The 15,374-nt window shown below is 42.0% G+C and overlaps 1 protein-coding gene across 5 annotated transcripts in view; it reads left to right on the forward strand.

Moving 5' to 3' along the window:
- Positions 1–15,374, forward strand: part of PIAS2 (protein inhibitor of activated STAT 2) — a 25,286-nt gene continuing 9,912 nt past the window's right edge. For all 5 annotated transcript variants that reach the window (XR_014880294.1, XR_014880293.1, XM_085212685.1 and 2 more), the window contains exons 1-8: positions 1–158; positions 4,547–5,021; positions 6,416–6,500; positions 7,125–7,175; positions 7,298–7,388; positions 11,499–11,633; positions 14,159–14,264; positions 14,877–14,950. Coding sequence is in view for 3 of the 5 variants with exons in the window: in XM_085212685.1 (XP_085068811.1) it covers positions 135–158; positions 4,547–5,021; positions 6,416–6,500; positions 7,125–7,175; positions 7,298–7,388; positions 11,499–11,633; positions 14,159–14,264; positions 14,877–14,950 (1,041 nt within the window). In the remaining 2 variants the exon portion in view is untranslated. The remainder of the gene's footprint in view (positions 159–4,546; positions 5,022–6,415; positions 6,501–7,124; positions 7,176–7,297; positions 7,389–11,498; positions 11,634–14,158; positions 14,265–14,876; positions 14,951–15,374) is intronic.

The following is a 15,374-nucleotide window of genomic DNA, read 5'->3' on the forward strand; positions in this document are numbered from 1 at the left end:
CGCCTCCGCCACCCCCCTCCCGTTCCCCCGGGTCACGTGACGAGAGCGCGCGGCGGCGCACGATGGTGGCGGCGCGGCCCGGCTGTGGCTGTGGCGGCGGCGGCGGCGGCGGAGCGGGCGGCAGCGCGTAGAAAATGGCGGATTTCGAGGAGCTGCGGGTGAGGAGGGGGGGGAGAGCAGAAGGGCGGCAAGGCACGGTGCCGCGTGGGGGGCGGAGGCTGAGGGCTGGGCCCGCGGGGAGACGCGGCCTTCTGCTTTTATTTCCTTTCGTTTTTCTTTTTTATTCTCATTATTATTATTATTATTGTTATTTTTCTATTCCCGACGTCTTAAAGGCTTGGGCGCTGCGTGGCTGTTCAGGATGACAGCGCTTTGTGGCTGCGCCCCGTCGTAACGCCTCGAAAAAGGCTTTGGCTTGGTGGCGTTCAGCTGATCTCCTTCAAATGGAGGAGAGAAGGAAAAAAAAAAAAAAAAAAAAAAATCGCATCCCAGTATTTCCTCGCAGGAAACGCTGTCCCGAAGGGCCCCTTCCGCCCTGACCGCTGGCAGCGGGCACGGAGCGCCGGCTGCTTTGTCGGAGCTCAGCAGCGCGCTGCCCTATGGAGAAACACGGACTTGTTTGTCGCACAGATGCGGAACGGTTGGTTGTGTGGTTTTTGGTTTTTTTTTTTTTTCCGTCTCTTTGAGGCCTTTGCTGCTGTGAAGTCCCTTTTCTTTTGGAGACGGGATGTGTGTGGCTGCTTGTGTGGGCAGCGGGCGCTAGTTTTGTAGCTTTCTTTCTTTCATCCAAACGCTGCTTCCTCTTTATTCTTTTTTTCGGAGTGGGAATTGTTCCCCACCTTTAGGAGCAATCTGAAGGTGCTGCTTTATGGATATGCACGTGGGGCCTTTTAATGGCAGTATTGTTTACTTCTGTCGTGCTGATGGCGGTTTCCTACAGTTTGTGATCGCTGCCTGCCTTAGGAAGGCCCAGTAGGGCAATTTGGAGAGTTGGATTTACTCCAGTTGGTTTTTAAGATCTTACTAAAGTCAGGGGGTCACAGTTCTTTCTTAAATCTATCTCTTTTTTTTTTTTTTTTCTAAAGAGAATGAAACATGCATTTCCCTATTCTCACTGCAGTATCAATTAGTGCCACGCCTGTCGTCCTCTGTTTTCTCTGAATATAACTTCAGGGGAGCTGTGATGCAGAGGTTCCTAACTGTGAAGCTGTAGGGAAAGATAGCAGATACAGAGGAACTTGCTGTTACTTCAGACCTTCAGGAAATTTGTGCATTTGTCAAGGATTCAGAAATAGCTGGAACCGCAGACCCTTTTTTTCCAAGATCTTGGTGAAAATCTCTGGTGCAAGGCTCACCCTTAGATCTGGGGAGAAGAGTTATTTCGACTGAACTCCCTGTTAATTAGTAGTTGAAGTAGGTGATTTAGTAATTTGTTGAGTAGCGTAGTGACGGCTTTCTGAAATATGAAGGATTTGCTGAGTTGATGTAGTAGGCGAAGCTTTCCTTCTGGTCACAGAGATAACTTCTGGGCTTGCTTTTCATGGATGAGTTTTTAACTTACCTTTTTCCACAATTTTCATTCACGGGCAGCCTGATACATATTGAAGAGATTCCATGGGCAGAGGTGGGTGTGGATCTGTGCTGTGGAGACCACAGAGGACTTTTTTCTTTAACAGCATTGGCCTGGAAGTAGGAACTTTAGCTCACCTTTAGCTCCTGCTGGACCCTGCTCTAGGAGAAACTAGAATCTGACTGAAGCTGCTATTTGATTGTATTTGGAAGTAATGTTTGCTTCATCTTAAGGAAAACAAAACCTCTTTATAGGCAGATGAATAAGCCTCTGCCAGAAGCAATTTGTGAGACACTCGTGATCAGCTTCATGGCTGTTCAGAAGAGATGGAAACGTGGTCTTACGACTTATTGAGAGAAGAAGATTACAGTTAGCATTCAGTGTATTAACCAACAGTATATATTATGAAACTATTAACAGTATTTTATCAGAGGTTATCTTGTATCTGTATTTCACTTTTTCTGTGCTTTGTATATGTGAAGTTACTTAAGACCAGTGAGGCTTATTGTGGTAATTGAAGTTTCTCTTGTGCAGAATAATTAACAACTAATGATCATGCTGAGATATAGTGACTGGGGAGAAGAATGAGGCCAAGTAATTTACAGTGCTTAAAAAATGGAGTTGCAATGGAACGAGTCAAGCTTTGTTTTCAGGGACCTGAGCACATTAAAAACCTCCAAAGAAAATACTTCCACTCACTGTCGCATGGGGTGCATCCAGCTTTGGAGGACTCTGATGTGTGATGTAGGAACCGGGCTAAAGCTGCTCCAAAGCAAAATTCCCCATAATACAGAGGATACATCAGCTTCCAGTGTAACTGTCCCTGTTTAGGGTCCTTACAGATATCCTCAACCATCCCAAGACACGAGTTGCTCTTTCTTAGCAGTGCTACTCATTTCTAGCCCAGCACAGATCAGCAGACTTAATTGAAAGGGTGTCACAAGTGCGCTTCTTTGTTAATGAGTGGTCAAAAAAAGTTTAAAAAGAAGCAAAATGGGGTTTTTGTTTCTTATGAGTTCTGTCAAACTACTTTGTGTTCTTGAAGAACCATTAAAATAAAGCGGCTGTGGTCTTGTGTGTCAAAAAAGCTTTTTATTGGGCTGTGCAGCTGTAAAGAACTTCTCTTAAGAGCAAATTGATAGCTTGTACACGGCGCAGCTTGGGTGTCTCATCTTAATGCAGTGATGTGAAAAGTGTTACTGGCTAGGCTGCCGGCTTCTGCAACAGTGCTGGAACCCCACAAGAAAATAATCTGGGAGTGTTTGCTGCGTATCTGCCCTGCACCGTGATTAGAAGTGCTCCTAAACACATGTTTTGCTTTGTAAAACCATGTTGATTATAACAAGCGCTGCTTTGATTTATCTGCAAAGGGGAAAAAGCTAAACAATGTGGATGAGATTAGTTGTGTCTTTATGCTTGTAGTTACTGTTGCCCTAGAGGTAATGTAGCATCAGTTTTACAGGGAAACATTTGTTAAAGCCATTGTTTGGTTATTTCCAGTGAAAGTCACTTTTGTAAAAGTCTCCTTTCAAATGCACGCTTAAGATTTCAACGCTGATGGATAAAACTATGTAATTTTTATACTCCCAAGCACTTTAATGGAGGTGTCAATTTAAAATCTTGCTGACTGATACTGAAGCCAGCCTGTGTCTTCCAATGAAATGAAATCCAACTCAACAAAATGCTGCTTTGTGGAACTTCCCCATAGAATGCTAGCTGTTCTAAGGCATGATTGACTGCACGTTTCACCTTGATTAATGGTGGAACACACAGGAACACACAGAACGCAGCAGTCAGGGTAATGATAAGTATTTTGCAAGACAGGCCATTTCCTTAATCTCAGTGTAAAGGATTATTTTGTTCATTTGCATTCTGATGAGGGAATCCGGAGTCTCGCTTACTGTCTCCATCTGAGGGAAGGAGGTGATGGTGCTGTTGAACTCGTGCATCTATTTATGCAGTCAGTGTGAAGTTCTCAGTAAATTCTTCAATATCTCCATTCCTTCAAAGCTGGGATAAGCCACTTGACGCTGGATGTGACGCTGCTTTACCAGCAGTGATGTTAAGGTGAAAATGAAGAGCAAGCAACTGGGCACATAGCGAGTTGCAGCTTGTGTTGGTGGTGGAGGCACGGCTGTAGCAGGTGTTCAGTCTTTAGTTAAGATCGGACTCACGTTGGAGTACATGGTTATAAACTGTGCTGTAGCAATTAAGGAAGATAAACACAAAGTACTGCACTTCAGGACTTACACATCTCCTAAAATCAGTGCCTCAAACTCTAAGTATTGTGTGCTGGACCATAATTAATAGCTAAAAGGGCTCTGCTAAACAGGACTTACATCTACTCATGATTGCAGATGTGTCCTGCTTGATACCCAATGTCCTGTCCTTCATCTGTCAGTCCTTGAGTGCAGAATTGGTACAGTACAGCAGTATTAAAGCCAGATGTTCTGTGCTCTTCAGAGGAGGCAAAGGAGAATTCTCAATTTTTTTTTTTTTTCCTCTGGAAATAGAGCTCCCTTTCAAAAATGGGAGTGATATGTCTGTGCCAACCTACTGATTTTTACTAATCCAGGGAGAGGAGTGCTTTCTCTTGGGTAGTGTTATTTTTTCTTTTTATTTTTGTATGAGAATTGTTCTGTTTGTGAACTTCATGGTTCACTCTTCCACGTGGAACTTGGATAACGAAGTGAATAGTCTTCAGCTTCAGTCTTCTAACTGAACTCAACCTTCCCGGATATGTGATTTCCTTGCCTTAAGCAGATCATACTCTCTCAGTAGGTGAGTGTGTGGGTAGTATCCGAGGCAGCAGAGGTGGAACTAGAATGATGGAGGTTGATATGCTTCACTGTGCTTCTCAGAAAGGAACTTTTAGAATTGTAGAGTCATTAAGGTTGGAAAAGAGTGCTATGATCATTTAATCCAACTGTTGTGTACCGTTGGCTCACTGATGTGTATGTTGATTCTTCTTTCCAGAATATGGTATCAAGTTTTCGTGTTTCTGAACTTCAAGTGTTGTTGGGCTTTGCTGGGCGTAATAAAAGTGGACGGAAACATGACCTCCTAATGAGGGCTCTGCACTTACTGAAGAGTGGCTGCAGCCCAGCAGTGCAGATAAAAATCCGAGAACTCTATAGGCGTCGGTACCCAAGGACGATTGAAGGACTTTCAGACTTATCGGCTATAAAACCTGCAGTTTTCAATCTGGATAGCAGTTCCTCTCCCGTGGAGCCTGACCTGGCTGTTGCTGGCATTCATCCACTCCCTTCTACTTCGGTCACACCTCAGTCTCCTTCCTCACCCGTCAGCTCCGTACTCCTTCAGGACACTAAGGCTCACTTTGAGATGCAGCAGCCATCACCTCCCATTCCGCCTGTCCATCCCGACGTCCAGCTGAAGAGCTTGCCTTTTTATGATGTGCTTGATGTACTCATAAAGCCTACAAGTCTAGGTAAGTGTTTAATTGCATCCTAAGCTGCTTAATGTGTGGAGTAGTTGTTGCTTATGACAGTACTAAGCCTGGGTTTAAATTGCTTTTTGCAGCTGGGGGAATTTCCTTTTTTTGAGTTTTTTGGTCTGAAGAATGTGGATCTGAGGTATTTGTTTGACGCAAGTGAAGAACACCTCTGTCAGGGCCAGCAGAAAACATTCTTCCCAACAACCTGCAATCTCAGTTTATTCAAGCACCTCATTCTTGAGTATATTTATTTGAAAATCAGTTGGTTGTCTTGAAATTCAAGATAAATTCAGTGTCCTACCTTAAGGGGTAGAAAATATTCCATAAGGATTTAATAGTACAGTTTAGAAACGCTTTTAACATTTTGCAAGCTGTTTGCATCCCCCTGCTTCAGTATTTAATTAAGTACTGTAGGTAGTGACTTGTACCTAAGTGAGCTGTACTGCTTTGTACCAGAGGGGCTGCAGCCCTCTGATCGTCCTCACAGCCTCCTCTGGGCCCTCTCTAACAGCTCCATGTCTTTCTTGTGCTGGGGGCCAGAATTCAGGAAGATGATAGTGTGGCAACTATTGGCTCACAGTAAACTAGATTTATTGCCAGCCTTGTGGTCGCTTTTTCCAACAGAATAGCAGAAATTAACTGTAACGTGGAGACTCCCTTAGTGAAACATTTGCTCCTCATAAGCATTTCCAAAGCTGAAGAAAAGAGCTGATTCAAATAAGCTGCGTGAGAGTTCATCTTTCCCTTGAAAAATTGGCTTTTGGTTGTGTTGCACAGGTGGGGCTTAGCTCTGATCCACACTTGGTTCAATAGCAAAATCATTTCCATTTTAAACATGTGCAAATATACACACAGTATGTCATGCTTATGATTTGGTGCTTGTATTTGTTCCACCTGGACTTACATTCTTTTTGTGTGAGGTCTGGGCTGAGGTTTCAAATGTTGCAGTGTACACATGTCTTGTGCTTGACTACCATAGCTGTTTCTGTATGGAATAATTTTCCAGCTGCTCATTAAAAACACATGGTGTGCATTCTCCTACTGTTGTAGGATAAAACAGTTGTAAACATCTCTCTGGTATTTCTTTCTCCAAGTATTCAGTGTTATATTTTGTTGTTGGTACCTTTCTTCCCTCAAGGATTACAGTGCAGCTTGCCAAGCTGCTTTAGTTCTGAAGTGTAAAGTGATATTAAGCCTTCTGAATATGGCTGAATGAATGATTTGTTCTTTTGCCTTCCTCTTGACAGTTACTTGTTGTTCAACAGCAATTTGATTATGAACATAAGTGCCTTGTGCCTTGTTTGAGGAAAAACTCAATTGCAGAACCTCTTCTAATCATTGACTTTAGGCAGCATGGTTAAACCTCTTCTGTCTCTTTCTCTTTCTAGTACAGAGCAGTATTCAACGATTCCAAGAAAAATTTTTTATCTTTGCTTTGACACCTCAGCAGGTCAGAGAAATCTGTATTTCCAGGTAAGAAGCAAGTGTTGCAAAAATGTGGGAAGAGAATTTTTTTTTTTGTTACTTTTTTGATGCATCCCACAACTGTGCAAGCATGGAATGATAATCCTCACAGAATTTAAGACGGATTCAGCTGTTGTATTTGTTATAGTTATTATAGTTTGTTTATTATAGTTATTATAGTTGTTTATTATGGTTATTGTGCACAGTTCTTAAGTGTGGGTGGGGTGAATCTGATGCTTCTAAGGAGTTAAAAATTATTGTTTCAGATGATTGTGACTACTTAGAAAGATGGTAAGCTTTTATCCTATATGTGTTTCCTGGCTGCAGAAATGGAAGGCTGCTTTTATCTTTTGTCCTGGGATTCATGTTCTTGCAAGAACTGTGGTGTGAGCCAAAATAATTAGCTTTTCATCCCTCTCTGGCAACATCATATTTTGTAGTAGCAATAAAGTCTTGACAGAAGATGGTGATCCTAAAGACATGCTTAACTTAAAGGAGCTTAACAGAGGTGTCACTTGTAAGATTTGTTCATAGCTTAATAAAATAAAAGCAAAACTTAGTGTTGACTTAGGTGTACCACTTGTATGTATGACTGCTGTCTAAACAGGTACTTTTCCTTTCTCTTTGTTGTAGGGACTTCTTGCCAGGGGGCAGGAGAGATTACACAGTCCAAGTTCAGCTAAGGTATCTTTTTCATGGTGTTCTCTTCTGCTTCTTAGCTAGTTAAGAAGTTGTAAATCTTAATGTTTGTGGAGACACATAAATGTAGTGTCAGCTGAAAGTGTTTTCTCTTTTTGGGACTATAGGTTATGCCTAGCAGAGACCAGCTGTCCTCAAGAAGATAATTACCCTAATAGTTTGTGCATTAAAGTAAATGGGAAGCTGTTTCCATTGCCGGTAAGCTTGTTTGCATGTATTTGTTGTTTCTTTGACTTGTCTGTTGTTTCTGTAATGCTAGTTTGCTAAAACAATCAAGCACTTTATTGCTATCATTACAGTTTCCCTAGGCATTAATGCTAGCAAACGCGCAAACCGTGCCTGGGTAAGGTAGCCATTGCTGCTATTAATTATGTTAAAGCCACTGCACAGCTTAATTATGCTTTAGCCACTTGTAGCAAACCTCATCTCTGCAGTTAACACTGAAAAAAATTCAGAAACAAACCAGTGTGTGCATGAGGAGTCTCCCTTATTTAGAACTGAGTTTGGGTTGGATTGGCGATATCCCTCACTGTGCTGGGTATCTATTTGTTTGTTGGCCTGAGTTCCTTCTTGTTACAAGGAAACAGTGTCACCTTTTGTGTATGTTTGCGTGCAGCTCTGCATCTCTCTGGTTAGAGCTGCGTTCATCACAGGGATGAAGTGCAGCAGATTCTAGGGTACCAGCAGTTACTGGTCCTGTTAGCAGTTGTGCTCTTTGCTGGTGTCTTATGCTTTAAAAGTTGCTATGTGTACAGGGGCACTGCAAGGCTAGAATATTTCAAAAAGAAGCACTCTTCATTTTTTGGGGAAAAAAAAATAATCACTGAAATGGGTAATTTGATAAATAGAACAGGGGTTAAACCCATACCCCTGCCCATTCTGACATGGTTCTAGAAGTTCTGTAAGATGGATAAAGTAGCAGAAAGGGTTTTTCAGCAGTGTGACTGTAAAATACTGGATGGGGAGTGAAGGCGTGAAACGTTTTTATCTCAGAACGCATGCTACTTTCTTGGCATATCAGATTGTCAGGTATGTTTAACATGTCCTATTTTCGCTCTGCAACTGTCCCCTCTTTCATATGTAACTGTGACTGTTTCCTTACCTCTGCTTGGCTGAAGGGACTCTCCTCACCTTTTCCATCTGTTTCTTTAACTAGCGCATCACTACTCTTCTGTCTTCAGTTTATAAAAGTTTCTTTGAGGTATTCTCTTGTCAAACGCAAACTATGTTCTGTGAGGAACATAGGAGGACTTCCTTTCTTCAGAAGATGTCTTTCTTCAAGGAACCCTGATGAATTGAGTGATATTATCCTGGAGATATCAAGCTCTGATGATTCTCAGTACTGCTAATATAGCTCAGAGCAGGTGACGCTGTGTTATGCTATCCATCTCGTGTCATAGCAAAAATTCTATAATCTTGAATTCTCACTTTGCTTTAGGTCTAAATGCCGTAGTTTCTTTTTGCACATAGTTCTTCAAACTGTTCAAAAGAAACATGAAATGAGAAAGTGAATAAATAACTCATCTTGGCAACTTCCTTATTTCTTCAGTGTAAGCTGAATGATTAACAGTCTCAGCCTGAGCGCTCTGGCCAAGTTTTCTTTCCCTCTAACCTGTTTATTTGGTAACTGTCTGCATCCCACTGGTGATTCAGAAAATGTAGGAGCTTCTTTGCCTCAGGGATCACTGTTGTCCAACTCAGTAGTCGTAGGGAACTAGTGAGTGATGCCAGGTTCTGTTCTTGCATGGTTGCTCTTCTGATACATTTTCTGGTTACAGCAGAGTCCAGCATGTTTTTACTGATATGGTTCTTGCAAGAAGCGTGGAAGACTTAGAAACAAATAATTTTGGCAAATGGTAGCCACTGGAATTGGCCACCAAACTGAGCAGTGTTAGACCATGCTGATTATGGTAGGCAAGCTCCTGTATTAAAGTCACAGAAAGCTGGGAAGGGCTTAAATGTGTTTTAGGAGTACAAGATTGAATCCTGAAAGTCTTTGCTTTGTGGAAGAAAACCACAAAGCTTAACTGAAATGAAGCATATGTGAGTAAGACTAAAATAATAAAGAGTAAGAAAAAAATAATAAAAAAAGTGAAACTTGCATTCTTGATCCCTTGGAAGTAATGCAGCCTCACTTTATCTTAGAGCTGAACAGGAAGGAACTTGTCATTGTGTTTGGTACAGTATAATCCCCCTTAAAATGATGCTGTGTTTGTCCTTATGAACTCACTAAAAGGTCCAGCTTGCTACTGTGAAATGATGGGATTTAAATCCTACAAATGACTACAGTTGTCACATCTGATTTGAAGAAATGACAAATCATTCCTTCTTTTAAATGTGAAGCTAGCAGTCCTTGTACATCTGCTGCCTCCATGTTCTGTGATAAAGCACGCATGGCATGACTCCTAGTAGCTCCTGTCACTCATCTTCTGGAGCAGCAAAAGGTTCTTTAAAAGAGTTGATCAGCAGTTATTGCCTGCAGCTCTGGCCTGGCAGTTGAAGCCCTATGTTTCTGTGCTGTCACTGGAAGAGGTGTCTTAGGAACCTTTGCTGTGTGGTGCTGTTGGATGTGACAGGGAACACTCTGCAGAGAGACTGCTAATCAGGTTCCCGTGGAAGGCTTACTGTTGTGTATAAACTGCTAGCTAAACTAAAAACTAAAAAGAGTTTTCCAGATTGCTTTCCTGTATCATTAGATGAACAGGGGAGCATGTTTTGTGTGCTCTCTTGGACCATTTCTGGTGATTGCTAAAGTCAGCAATTCTGGATGTTACTCTAGATAATACTTTCAGAATTTGGTTCCTTCACTCTTGTTTTGAAGTGTTAAGCTGTGAATGTTCGTGTTAACTGTTTTAAGCACGTGCTTTTCAGCATGTTGGTCCTGGATAGTTTCTAGTGTAGGACAACACTTGAACTCAATGAAATGTGACAGTCAGTTCTGTGCAAGATGCAGGTCTCTGGTTGGCGTTTTTCTGATGCAAGATGAGATTTTGAGATGAGTGGACTGCAGGTTGTCTGAACTCAAAACAGACTCTGAGTTCCTCTTATGGACTGGCTTGCTTTTGTGGTGACTGTTGCAGGATGAGCTGCAGTTAGGCCACGTGCTGCTTCACAAAGCACAAGTGTTCTCTGCTTGGAAGCACGTGCTTGTCAGGAAGCAAAAGGGCTCCAGTGAGTTAATCAGTGACATATAGGAAATCACAGGATAGAATCTTTAAGGTTGAAAAAGACCTTCAAGGTCATCTAGTCTGATCACCCACCTTCCACCAGTATTGCCCACTAAACCATGTCCCTAAGTACTACCCCTACCCTTTCCTTAAACACCTCCAGGGCTGATAACTCCACCATTCCCGGAGCAGTCTGTGCCAACACCTAGCCACTCTTTATGAGAAGAAATTGTTCCTAAATTCCGACCTGAATCTCCCCTGGTGCAACCTGAGGCCGTTGCCTCATGTCCTGTTACAGTTGCTTAGAAGAAGAGTCTGACCCGCACCCTGCCACAGCCTCCCTTCAGGCAGTTGTACAAGGCTATGTCGTCTCCCCTGAGCCTCACCTTCTTCAGACTGAATAATCCCAGTTTCCCAGCCGCTTCCCATAACAATTCTGCTCAAGACCCCTCAGAGCTCTGTTGCCCTTCTCTGAACACACTCCATTTCTTCCCTTCGGCCTTCCAGCTGTTCTGTCCCAAGCCTGCAGTGACGTGTGAGGCAGTTGTGACCAAAGTGTGGAACTTCGCACTTGTTGAACTTCATCCCACTGGAGAAATGAAATAAACCATGAAATAAAACTGCAGAGAGAAGCTGTCCAGGTTTCCTTCAGTTTTGAAAAATTTAAAAGTATTTAAATTTGCTTCTGATAGCAGCAATTTCTGATAGCAGCTAAGCCTTTTAGCTCTCTCATGTACCAGATATGCTATGCACAACTCATGTTCACTGAGTGTACAGATGACAACCTGCTGCTAATGAAGCTCTCTGTGGTGCAAGGCAAAGCTGGGTGTGTGGGGGGAGCATCAATATAACATTTTTTCTATTTTTGATAAAGCATCAACACTGATTTTTACATGTCCAGTAAACCTGCCTGGATCAAAATTCTTATCTTTTCAGCACTCCTTTAAAATTGCTTGAAAATTGTTGATGTGTAGTAAGAACTGTCAACTGATATTTCTCACAAATTTTGACTTCAGTCTCCAGTCTGGAAAATCTCAAGGCTTTTCTGTTTCCCACAGATCAGTGTAGGAGAAGATCAGTTCAAAGCTAACAGGTTGTTGGGGTAATGCTTTCACTGGTTTGTTGTTTTTTTCCCTCATAGGGATATGCTCCACCACCGAAAAATGGGATCGAACAGAAGCGACCTGGGCGCCCCTTGAATATAACCTCTCTAGTTAGGTTGTCATCAGCAGTGCCAAACCAGATTTCCATTTCCTGGGCTTCTGAAATTGGAAAGGTAAGCTGTCTGTTTTGTAGGACGTGGGCAGTAGATTAAATAACCTCGTCTAGTGTTGCTTCTAATCCACTGCTTGATACTGCTGGCAAGGTATAGTATGACCAGTGGCTAAACTTACCATCAGTGCTAGGAAACAAAGCTAGCTCCAGAAGCATGGTAGCTTGTAGTAACATGAAAAACTTGCGTGTGGATTACAGAGTTCCGTATGGAATTCCAAGAGTTGTGTGGCTTTCTTTGAGAGCTTTTCTGTCAGCTTTGCTATTAGAAGTTGCCTGAGATATGTCAAAAACACTCATATCTTTCTGTGATGTAAATATAAAACAGTTCAGACACAATGAAAAGGGAATCTCCGTGCTTTTTTGTAGCCTGATTATGTAGTACTATGAACATGAGGTTACGTAGCCATGTCTTCAAAAGCTTTTTTCTCAATATCTTCTGCAACTGCTCAATGGAGAGTTCTTTGTAAAATGAGCAGATGTGCCAAGGCGTCATGATGGGGTATACTTGTTTCTCAGGTTTTTATATTTTCAATCAGAGTAAATTTCAAATCGTTCTACAAAGGCAATTTTTATTTCATAGGAAGAACTGCTTAGCGGTTATTTCCTTCTTTATTCTTTTGAGATTAATGTTTTACATGAAAATGACTTCTTGAGTTAAAACTGCACTTATGAGTTAAACACAAGTACAATTTCCTGTTCAGAAAGCTTTTAGGTGGTACATTCCTGGGAGGAGTCAGGCTACTGGTGTCAGTTGCTTCTGGGCTTGGTGTGTCTTAGAAGTGCTCAGTTGAACCACGGGGTGTTTGTAATACAGGATATCTGTACGACGTGCCTGTTGTTAACAATGAAGCATTTTCCTGGTAGCTTGGGCAGCTTGAGGAAGAAGTGCAGATACAGGCAAGAATGGACAGCAGGGTAGGAGAAAGATGACTGAAATGTCTTCAGAGTGCACATGTAGACTTCATGGAGAGGTGGCAGAAAAGCATGCTGGACTTCAAACGGCAGGAGGTAGAGTAAGTGGTGACTGAAATGTCATGTGTTGCTTTAATGTCATGTGTTGCTTTCTGGTGCCTGTAGTTGAACTCCTCATTTAGGAATGTGAAGTCATTAGAGTTTAAAGGAGTTAGTCTTCTAAATGGGCAGGTGACTGCTTAGAAATCTACCTGTGAGTTTACTAAAGAAAGAAGGGGAAGTACCCCTTGAAGTAAATAGAAGATCCCTTGTTCTTCTGGAAGTCCTCCTGGACTCTCTTATCAGTGTAGCTTATCTCTTCAAGGCGAGGCTGAATGGAGCCCTGGGCAGCCAGGTCTTGTATTAAATGTGGAGGTTGGTGGCTCTGCCTGCGGCTGGGGAAGGTTGGAGCTTCATGATTCTTGAGGTCCCTTCCAACCCAAGCCATTCTATGATTTCTTTAACATCAAAATCAGGTCTGGAGGCACCGTATCCTTGAAGTAAGGCTCCAGTATAAACCTACATAAATTAAATAAAATTTTAAAGCGAAAGTGGGAAGTTTATGTTCAGCAAAAGAATGAAGGTCTCAGCCTTTCGTTATGAGGGAGATGCTGTAGGCAATAGACAGGACAATATGTGGTCGTTCTTGGGAGGACAAGCAAGGCATTTGTCTCAGCATCTTCCTGTGTATTTTGATCACTTTATCTGCTCATTGAAGTGAGGGCTGTTCTTGATATTGCTGGTAAAGCAGGAGCAGGTTGGTAGATGCACTTAAACATTAGTACAGGAAGCATAAGAAGGCGACTGCAGGGTGTGAAAATAAAGCATTGTAGGTTGTGTGTCCTGCGGATGAAACCATTATCATTCTGCAGTTGTGGGACTTGCAGATTCTTCTCTTCATTGGTGACCCAGAAGAGCAGAAATCTTGAACAAGGGAAGCTGGCAAGAGGCATGAGTGAAGGAACAACAGTATTTGCTGAGAAATGCACCGTACTGCTCCTCTAGACTGGCTGAAATGAGACTTGGCCTGGGAATGGCAACCCAGAGTACAGGTGCAAAGAAATTAGTGCACAGAATCATTAAAGTTGGAAGAGACCACAAAGGTTACCAAGTCCAGCTGTCAACTTGTGCAGCTGTGTGCCCTCTGAAGGTGGAGTTTGCACCTGAAAGAATGTTCATCTTTACTTTATAGCAAGTTTGTCTTTGAGCTCTGCATTAATGACAGCACAAAAAGAGAGATGTTTAGGAGTGTGAATGAGAATCTCTTATAGATTGCATGTTTAATCTTCCATTTAACTTCTCAAGAAGAAGCCTACCTTGTGTCTTAGTTGTGAAGGATAAGGCTTTTTTGCAGTTAAATTGCAACTTGCATATTTGACTTGGTTAGAAGAATTAAGGCAAAGTGTGGACTTTTTCACAGCAATGAAGGCATCTGTCAGTGCTTTTTCAAAATACCTTCATAATACCAAGGAAAAAAATCAGCATGTTTTTAGTCTTACTTAGAACAGTGTAAGTGATCTGTTGGAGAATTGCTGTATTAAATCAATATCTCATCCTTACTTACTCTTTTTGTAGAGTTACTCCATGTCTGTGTATCTCGTTCGTCAGCTCACTTCAGCTATGCTTTTGCAGAGGTTAAAAATGAAAGGTATCAGAAACCCTGATCATTCCAGAGCACTAAGTAAGTAAAAGTAATTTTCCCATTAATTTTTCCTTAGAAGTGGTTAATGGCTCTTTTAAAACCAGAACTGATAATACTTAGGAGAATTGCAGCATTTAGAAAAGAAAGCCCATGACTAGAATATCAATGGTTCCTTTTGTTGTTGCTGAGGTAGCTGTTAATGGTTCAGCACAAGTCCCTAACCCATAGGGAGGAGTACTTAGAGACTGAAATGCTACCGGAATGCTGTGAGCACTTTCTACTGTCGTGGGCAGTGAGGTGCAGATACGTGTCTTAAATATGCATTCTCTTCACTTGCATGTGTTGCTGATTGTCTTGTTTGCGTACCTCACTCCTTGATCATTATTTTTTCTTCTTATGTGTTAGGTAGAGTCTACCCTGCTAACCTATGGCTAGCAGTGCATCTGCTACACATAAAAAAAAATCTCATGATGTGCTGTTTATCCATTACCTATGAACAGTGAAGCTATTCCTACTGGTATTAGCTACGAACTAGCTTCTTAGATACTCAGTTGTTTTAGATAGCTAGAAACACCATGTATGTGCTGTTGAATGAACATTAGGGCTGTAAACAGTGGTGTCTGTCTATAACTTCTTAACTTGTTTTTATAGTTAAAGAAAAACTAACAGCAGATCCTGACAGTGAGATTGCCACCACCAGTCTGCGGGTGTCTCTGATGTGCCCTGTAAGTAAGGCTGGGAGCTGCCATGTACAGATTTGTGTTTTCATCTGTAGTGCAGAGTTGGGTTGCTCTTAAGAGACCTGATATGGAAGTGCAATGGGATTTCATTACATACTGCTTCATTAAGATGTAACAGGGAGAAGGGTGCATCTGTAAGCCGCTGGTTGTAGCAGTGTTCCACCAACAGGTTTGAACTTGTGAATGCCCCAGCTGCAATGCTGTCAGAATCACACTGCTACTTATGTGTATATATGTTGAGACCTTTAGATGAAATGATCTTGTGTATTGAGGCATCGTCTGGTTGGGCAGGGTGTTGGAGTAAATAAAGGGCACAGTGAGAAACAGCACTTTGGATCATCTGCTCTTTGGGGTTTTGCTTTTACTGCCCACTATTAAAACTGGAAAATAACCTGATCATGTTGTAACA

The sequence above is a fragment of the Meleagris gallopavo genome, chromosome Z, assembly GCF_905368555.1.
Source record: "Meleagris gallopavo chromosome Z, MGAL_WU_HG_1.1, whole genome shotgun sequence".
NCBI lineage: Eukaryota > Metazoa > Chordata > Aves > Galliformes > Phasianidae > Meleagris > Meleagris gallopavo.